General features: G+C 35.1%; 1 protein-coding gene across 1 annotated transcript in view; it reads left to right on the forward strand.

Annotated features, from left to right (window-relative positions):
• Positions 1-8,534, forward strand: part of LOC145322650 (protein maelstrom homolog) — a 209,714-nt gene extending 201,180 nt beyond the window's left edge. Inside the window, exons 6-15 of the mRNA XM_080164825.1 lie at positions 411-509; positions 973-1,119; positions 2,370-2,496; positions 3,877-3,988; positions 4,314-4,372; positions 4,624-4,685; positions 5,874-5,957; positions 6,353-6,402; positions 6,904-6,999; positions 7,493-8,534. Of these exons, the coding sequence (XP_080020951.1) occupies positions 411-509; positions 973-1,119; positions 2,370-2,496; positions 3,877-3,988; positions 4,314-4,372; positions 4,624-4,685; positions 5,874-5,957; positions 6,353-6,402; positions 6,904-6,999; positions 7,493-7,496 (840 nt within the window). The 3' untranslated portion in view covers positions 7,497-8,534. The remainder of the gene's footprint in view (positions 1-410; positions 510-972; positions 1,120-2,369; positions 2,497-3,876; positions 3,989-4,313; positions 4,373-4,623; positions 4,686-5,873; positions 5,958-6,352; positions 6,403-6,903; positions 7,000-7,492) is intronic.
• The last annotated feature ends 561 nt before the right edge of the window (positions 8,535-9,095 follow it).

Raw genomic sequence — 9,095 nt, forward strand, 5'->3', positions numbered from 1 at the left:
ATAATCTTGGGGGTCAGGTTTCTCTGGGTAGATCTCTACTCCAGGTATAATCTGGGAGGTCAGGACTCTCTGGGTAGATCTCTACTCCAGGTATAATCTGGGGGGTCAGGTTTCTCTGGGTAGATCTCTTCTCTAGGTACAATTTAGTTTATTGTAGTATTAGAAATAGAATCCAACTCAAGGATTTAATGGGATAAGACAATGGGCGATAAATTGATGTAACTGTACTAAAAATTACCCCTTAATGAACCAACCAATTAAAATTCAATGCAAGTCATTAAAATTGTGAATCCAACGAATAAGAAAAGGTTAATTAAAAACGTCGGTACCTTGTGTATTAAACATTCCACTGTTTTTTTATCTCCTTTATTCTTTACTTTAAAATTTTTTTATCTTTTTTTCTTGTGCAGATTCACCTGAGCGCAGAGGCCGCTGTCAAGAAAAGAGAAGCAGAGGCTAAATTTTGTGCAGAAATGGCTCAAAATAATGTTAACCGTGATAATTTTATGGTAAGTATTTTATTTTCCAGTATGGCTTCAAAACCGATTAATATCCGCTGGATTAGAATCAGTTCTCAGCCATACTGAAAATCATATATTTCAGAATTGTATTAACCAATATTCCACAAACACATAAAACAAGACTGGTTTATATTTTTTCCGTTCATTAGGATTCAATATATCAATGTTGTAATGTTGTAAATTACTTGATCTCGTGCATAGCCCCTTGCAAACAGTAGATCGACGATCCATTTCTTTAAAGTTTAATCAGGGGTATAAATCGAAGATGTTTGCAATGCTACTTTTTTTACATTCTTCGAGTAATTTTTTGGGGGGAAAATAAGCATTAGAATTTAATCTAGTTGAATTTTTTTCTCTAATTTATATAGTGAACCTGCGAATTTTATAAAATACACACCACCTTTGAAAATGGCGTTGTCGTAAAATAAATTAGTAATATTTAATGTTTTAGCAAGAATTCTATGTGATAAGTACAACAAACTATTGTATAACGGAAGAGATGGAGAAGAAAGTGTATGTACCTGCTGAGGTATCTATTGCCGCGTTTTCTCTGTCCAACGGAGTCAATAAATTCAAGAAAATGAATGTATTCTGTAAGGTAAGTTACCCGCGACTGTGGCGTAACACATTGCGCTTCCGCTCGTTGTCGGGTAGCTGATAGGTTCGAATATCGTTCCAACAACCTGTTACAACCAAAGACGTTAAAAGTGGTTTCTACTGTTCCTATGTCAGGTAAAGGACGTAAATAATTTGAGTAGGTGGATTGCCTTTGCTCAAAACAGACGCAACTCATTACCATGCATTGTTAGGCGTGCCTACAAAGGTCGTGAAATCAAAGGGTTGGTTTAGCAAGATTTGGTTCAGAGGTGATTTTATATCTCGTAATGTATCCCGTCCTTATAGGCTTTCTTTAGGTTAAGGTAAAGAAAGTTTATTTATCAAAACCGAAGCTTTTGTACCTATTAACCTGTCTGTCTTTACGTCCGTTGAAAATTGATATGGCAAAAGTTATGCTACAGTAATGTAGAATTTAATAAAGACAGTAAAAACAAGGATGACAACATACATCTAAAAGTGAAGCTATGAATTTAACAATCTAGTATTAAAACTTAATAAGCAGTGGTCTAAACAAAATAGTTAATAAACTCTTTGCAAAACATAGTTGCAAGCCTAAATTCACGAAAGGTGCTAACTGTGACCTACGGACGGACAGATGTACAGACGCTAAAGAGGGGGGGGGAAGTTCTGACACATTTTCGTAAACCTGGTGTATAGGCTTTATCTTTGGACTAAGAGGATAGATTATTAGGGGTAAAATCATTCTTATATGATGAATTTCCCCCAGATTTAAGATTTTTTGGATAGGCCTCCAGGTTCCAGAGCTCCAGGCCTCCAGGTGGTGTCTCTACAGGTAAAAATGGAAAGAAAAAAATTTTTTAATGGAGTTAGATGTCAGCTTATGAGACAAAATATGTATGTTTTTCTTCAAATATTTAAATAACAATCAAAATGAAGCATATTTTGTATTATAAATTAACCTCTAACTCTTTAAAAAAAATCTTATTTTTAACTTTTACCTGTACACAGACCACCTAGAGGCCTGGAGCTTCGGAATCTGGAGGCCTATCCAAAAATTCTTAAATCTGGGGGAAATTAATCATGTAAGAATGATTTTATCCAAAATAACCTATCCTCTCAGTCCAAAGATAAAGCCTATACACCAGGTTTACGCAAATGTGTCAGAACTCCCCCCCCCCCCCCCCTTATAGAAAAGGCTCTCTTCTTGAAAGTGTCCTTCCATAGCGTTAGTAAGAAGATTTAATTTTAAAATAAATGTATTATATTCAGCCTGTAATTCCTTTCGGATTTACTCTGAGGGTTAAGACATCATGTGAAAAACGACTCAAGGTTCCATACCCGTTTGAGGATGCTCTACCTTACGAAGAAGTGGCCACTATGATCTATAATTTTGTCCAGGAAAACATTAAAACAAACTTTTTGTTTTCAAAGCAAAGATATTCTATAGGTATCTAGGTTTGGTTTGGTTGATCGTTTGTCTGTTTATGACGGATAGATCCTGTCATTTATTTGTGTGCATTAGACACGCAGTTCATGTAACAATGAGGTACAAATTTAGAAAGCATTTGCAATCAAGTCCTTACGGCCCATTTTAAATATGTTGGTGTTTTATCAAAAGAATGATTTTTAAAATGATGAACTAAGCATGTGTTTTATCAAATCTTTAAATGTAAGTACGTATATTGAACATCATTTTACGCAGTTATGTCGTTTTTTCCCCTTCAAACGATTAGAATAAAACAATTAACTGAAACTTAAAACTTATCGCACTTATACTAAATAGAGAGCAATACAAAATTAAATATGTACCACATAGACGGACAGACAATCAAAGGGGGGGGGGGGGGAAATGTGGTGACTCGTGCCACGACATACCAGCAATTTTATTTTGGGTGCTACTCCCTTAGTTTTAGAGATAATTGGGTGAAATCTTTTGGGCTGGGTCACTAATTACCCCAAGTTTTGGTATCTTTCAAAAAAAAAACGGCGGCGGAACCGCCGCTCCCGCCGTTCGCCGCCATTTTCCGCCGCCGCCCAAAAATTTTTTTTATTGCATTTCTCGCCGAATTAGGCAATTTGGAATTATTTGAGACCATGTTATTTTTTTCCAAAATTTTTCCCCTTATAACCAACCCTGTATCAGTATAAAATATATGAATAAAAAATGGCGGCGGTACCGCCGCTCCCGCTGTTCGCCGCCATCTTCCGCCGCCGCCAAAAAAATTTTTTTATTACATTTCTCGCCGAATTAGGCAATTTGGAATCATTTGAGACCATGTTTTTTTTTCAAAAAATTTGTCCTCTTACAAGCCATCCTGCGGCGGCGGTGGACGGCGGGAGCGGCAGTCATTTTGTATTCAAATATTTTATACTGATCTACCTCAAAAGATTTTGTTTCAATATCTTTAAAAGCTTAGGAGAAGCAGGGGAAAAATTTTTGAAAAAAATAACATGGTCTCAAATGATTCCAAATTGCCTAATTCGGCGAGAAATGCAATATAAAAAAATTTTGGGGCGGCGGCAGAAAATGGCGGCGAACGGCGGGAGCGGCGGTTCCGCCGCCGTTTTTTTTGAAAGATACCAAAACTTGGGGTAATTAGTGACCCAGCCCAAAAGAATTCACCCAATTATCTCTAAAACTAAGGGAGTAGCACCCAAAATAAAATTGCTGGTATGTCGTGGCACGAGTCACCACTTTCCCCCCCCCCCCTCTTACTAATATATTTTTATGTCCGATAATAAAATGATGTTTTTGTCTTAATGTTATCTTATGAAAAGGAACATATTATTGGTAGAAAGGTTGAGACAAACGGAAGCAAAGCTAATGGAAACATTCAAACCAATGAGAAGCCAAAGAAAGTGATAATTTTTACTCATCCTAATTACAGGCACATCTTAATCTTAATATTAGTCTTATTTCTTTAGGTTTTTAAATAGTTTTATTTGGGAATTCGATATAAAACTAGAGCGTGCACAAGGGGTTTTATTGAGGTTTGTGTGTGTGTGTGTGTGTGTGTGTTGGAGGGGGGTAGTCCTTTTTTAAATGAAGAGGTTGACACAAACCTTCCCAAGCCTCTTGTATGAAACCTTCGATAACACAAGGAAATACTGAAATTCTCAAAAAAAAAGTTTTTTTAATGGCTGTTAAGAATGGGGTGGAGGAGAATGCCCTGTTACACATAAATAATGATCATATATTATGATGTGTTTTAGAGAGACCTGTGAAAAGAATCTCGAAGCAATTTTTGATGGAGCTCATAACATCCCATTTCAGGGACACATAGTTATATTTAGAACTATAAATATTAAAAGAATGATCAAAGTTGGTCAAAATTAGGTTATAGTATCAATGCTACTCCATTATTTGAAATAGATAGCTATTTTTTGTCAAAAATCTAAATAATTTTTAAGTTATGTAGACATGATTGTATTTGTTTTTACACCATTATTTAAATCCCTCATGTTTGAAATATTACATTTCATGTTAAATCCGCGGATAAGTCAATATGTAAATATGTACTGTAGGTGATGTCATTGGCGGATATTGTTGTGGCATTTTTCAACATTAAGACAGAATATGATAAGGTAATACCAATCAATATCTGTTGATTTTTGTATAGTGTTCTCGTGTATGGAGAAAAGATAATGTTTTGGAGAAATATTTTGAGTTTAGTATTATAATATAACATTAGATATCAGAACCGAACCCGGAGTTACCTATTCACAACCAACTCATTAATTGCACGACTTTGTCTGTAGGTCCTAAATGTGCATAGTAATAAGCTGCGCCTGTTTTTGGGCAAAGGCATTCGCCCTACTCTTACTAACTCAAAGTTAGTTTTGTCACGTGATTTTTCATAGATAATATATATATTACTAGTGGCTTCGCCCCTAGCCTCTAGGGGCTTTGCCCCAAGAGGTATAATTACATCTTCTATTACTTACCCAGCAGAACGGATCACAAATTTTCGCACCTACCCAGCAGGAAAACATTTTGCGATTAAATTCGCGAAATTCGTAAAATTCGTAAATTTCGTAAAATTCGTAAAATCCGTAAAATTCATAAAATTCGTAAAATTTGTAAAAAAAAAAAATGGGGGGGGATTTTTTTGTTTTTGGGGGGGGTTGGGGGTGTCCCACCCCCCAAGAAAATAGCTTAAAACCACCGCAGGACCAATAAGTACATTCCCTGAAGAGTAGAGCCCATTCGGTTCAGCGGTTACCGAGATCTTAAGCTTCAGACGGACAGACATCGTTCTACTTTGTATTATAGATATATCAGATGTTTAATTAAAGTCAAGTTGTATTATTTTAATTAAAGTCAAGTTGTATTAATTTGAATAGACTTATTTTTTCCTCCATCTTTACTAATATTAAATCGTTTTAAGTTTGTTTGAAAAAGTTAGTTTACTGAGGGCTCTTGTATAAGAAATCGGCCATTTCTGACTTATTGTTGTGTTTAAAATGCCAAAGTTTTGTTGGAACAATTTGATCATATTGTTGTTACACGCAACCAAATTATTCCTGTACGTACGTATTATATAGTTGTTTGTTTTTGTGATACTAGCCGCAACACCCAAAATTGTGGGGGCGAGCGGCGCCATTTTTTTTTCTTCGGGTTGTATCTCTTGAGAGGGTAGGGAAATCTTCTCTCAAAATAGTTATAAACATTCCTTAGACCTATGCGAATCTAAATTGTATAAAGAAACATGTCGGTTTAGCGTGATCCTTCTGTAAAGACAGACAAACAGACATCCTGCTATTTCTATTTAGATGACCAGCGCAGCTATGGGTGATTATTTGGATCATAAGAGGAGACAACTGGACTACAAAGACAGATATTGCGATCATCACGAGGTAATTCATTTTTGATAAGCTTTTATTTGTTAGCACAAAGAGAAAATTAAGTTTTAAGATTACCTATTTAGTAAAATTTAGGCTGTTTCCCTCGAAGTGCTTTGTCGAGCACAGAAATCCTATTATTCCTTTGTTTGTTAAATAAAGGGGGGGGGGGCAGGGGCTTTAGTTTTTCGTGTGTTTATGTTTGAACTTAGGTTATGCTAGGTTATATCGGGTACGAGGTATCCCCGATGGGTTAAGGTACGATTACGCAGTTATAGGTTCCCCTCTCGGGGGATGAGAGAAAGACCCCCCCCCCCTCTCCCCTACTTTAACATTCATTATAAAATGGGTTTAAGGGGATTATCTGTGCTCACTAATCACTACGAGGGACAGCACTTTTTTATGTCTAGAAGGAAGATGCTCCTGAATGTACGACAGCTATCCTCGCTATGTGGATGAGGTATGGTTAATTTTGTAAAATTTCTTATAATAGTTTTTAAAACCAGCGGCTACGCAACTAGAGGCCTTTAGGTTAGCGAGATCCTTTGGTACACTCAAACACCTAGACAGACACAAAGATTTCCTGTTACTTTATTAAAGAATTTATAAACCCGCGACCTAAGCGTAAATGTTAGCTTGCCTGCTTGCTAAAAGAGTTCGTGACTGGACCGCACCGCGTAATTCTAGAGACGTTAAATAGTATACCTACTGCACGTTACACTATTATTGAGAGTATTGGAAATGCTTTGGCAACTTTTAGGACTCCCAGACAAAGGTCGTTCAATTTAAGGGTTAATTGTCAGTTGGATGTTACTTAGCCTAATATCTTAAAGTTGTCGATAGAATATCGCATCCCATTACAAATGTGATTATGCTATGGGTTCTCTAGATGATTACTTGAAATCGAATGAGAACCCCTTCGATTCCCAACAAGTTAAAAAAAAATTAGGTAAATGTCTAGATCTTCCTTGGAGATTCTGGGCAGTGCAGGATACAAAGTCAAGATCTCGGACAAAATCAGCAAACCAAAGAGCACCGTACCTGAAAATTTTACCTGGTAAATTATTTATCTAGTATGGCTTCAAAACCGATTTATATCCGCTGGATCAGAACCGGTTCTAGGGGATGCTAAAAAATCATGTATCGTGTCGTATCATATCCATTTTTTACGACTATAAAAATATACAATCATAATATTAAAACTATTATTGTTAGTAATAGCACAACCTCCCTACAACAAGTATGGTATTATCCTCTTAGGATTTTTTCAATTGTGATATTTTTAGTACCTAAGAGTAAAATTCCTTAAAGGATTACGAAACAAAAGATTAGGATAAATATTAGATCAATGGATGTAGGGGAAAAATTGTCAATACAGGAGGGAATGGGGTTTGGGTGTTGGAAGGGGGGGGGGGGGCTCGTTATTTAAGCCCGCTTCAATTTAAACCTTATTTGAGAACATATTCTTATTTTGGGCGTGTCCAAAATAAGCCTAAATATTCCTACTGTAGACAAAACAAACTTTTTTTCAATTACTCTTTTTCTTCTAGGTAATCAATTCCAGTTCTTTTGGTGTCCAAATCAAGAAAAGCTTTCAAAATCAAAATTCTAGTGTGGATATTATTCAGTTCCAGTACTTCGGATTCGAAGAAAACCTTACTTTTCAAAGGATCTTTCTGCCATTTAACCAACGTTGCTGTAAACTAGCAGTTCTAGAGTTTATGCTAATATAATAATTTCAACTGGAAGCCAGAAAATTATTGCTGCAACATTCCATGTTAATTTTTCTGATGTTAAGTTTATGTTCCATGATATATACCTATTATGTTTAATTTTTTTGTTGTCATCCTTAATTGGAGAATAGTTGCGACACCTGCCTCCTCTCACAATTCACTTATTAAGCAAGGAAGATTATTATTTTTTTTTATTACAAATTACTGAACGTTATTATTCTTAGTTCTGATAGTTGTTATTTTATGTCATTTTGTCATAACTTTCAGGAAATTGATGGGACATTAGACTGATAATTAAACTAGTCCCCAAAGTTTTATAATGTTTTTTTTTATTCGTTGGCCATAAATTGTAATCTACATGAGGGGTAATTTTGTGTAACATCCTTGGGAATTTATATTAATTTATCGGTCATTGTCTAATCCCTTCAGATTCCCGCTATTTCCTGGGATCCTTAATTGGAAAAAAATTGCAATACCCTTTTTAAATAGAGAAGATTATTGCTTTTCTAGTATGGCTTCGCAACCGATTAATATCTGCTGGATTAGAGCCGGCTCTCAGCAATACTGAAAAATATACTATCGTGTTATAGACATTTTTCTACGAATAATAAAAAGATTCATGAGATCAAACCAGTTTTTTTTAGTCCAGGCTTTCTGCCCCTCGGTGCGATTAATTTTACAACTATTATTTTTACAAATTACTGTATGTTATCTTTGTTATAGTTCCAAAATAAAGTATTATATTCCCTATACCCAAAGAATAAACAGAAATTTACTTAAAGATATACAAGAGCGTAGTAAACTTGTAAAAGTAAATGACCATTTCTAACCTAAATTCATCTGTGTCGTTTTTTTCAGATAAGAATGTGGTTTAGAATACTTTAATTGTAAATTCAGGGGTGAATATTCTGCATGGGATCCCCGGCTCAGGGGGGGGGAAAAAAAATAAAAAATAAGTGGTTGGAGGGAAAAAAATGTAAAAATTAAGAAAACTGAAAACATTTTTTCCATTTCGCCCCCCTCCTTGGTTAAAAAAAACTAAAAAAATGTGTGGTAGGAGGGATAAAATAAATAAAATATAGAGTTCTTTAAATATTTTTCTATTTTCCCCCCTACTTTTTAAGAAAAATCTAGGGGGGAAAAAAAATAAAAAATTTTGTAGCAGGGGAAAAAAAATAAATCTTGTGCAGAATATACACCCCTGTGTAAATTTCGAATTATTTTGGTTTTAGGACGAAACGGTTTATTAATCTATTTGATTTATAATAAATAATTAAATGTTTATTTTGACAGATCTGAACTTAATAAATATTGCAAAGAGTGGAGTATAAAAAGAGTTGGTTGATACTAAGAAAGAGATATCGTACCAAATCCACACATCTAGATATGGTTTAAAACCGGAGTGAATTATGACAAGAAT

This window comes from Acartia tonsa, chromosome 6 (assembly GCF_053477335.1).
Source record: "Acartia tonsa isolate MP-2025a chromosome 6, ASM5347733v1, whole genome shotgun sequence".
Taxonomy (NCBI): Eukaryota; Metazoa; Arthropoda; class Copepoda; order Calanoida; family Acartiidae; genus Acartia; species Acartia tonsa.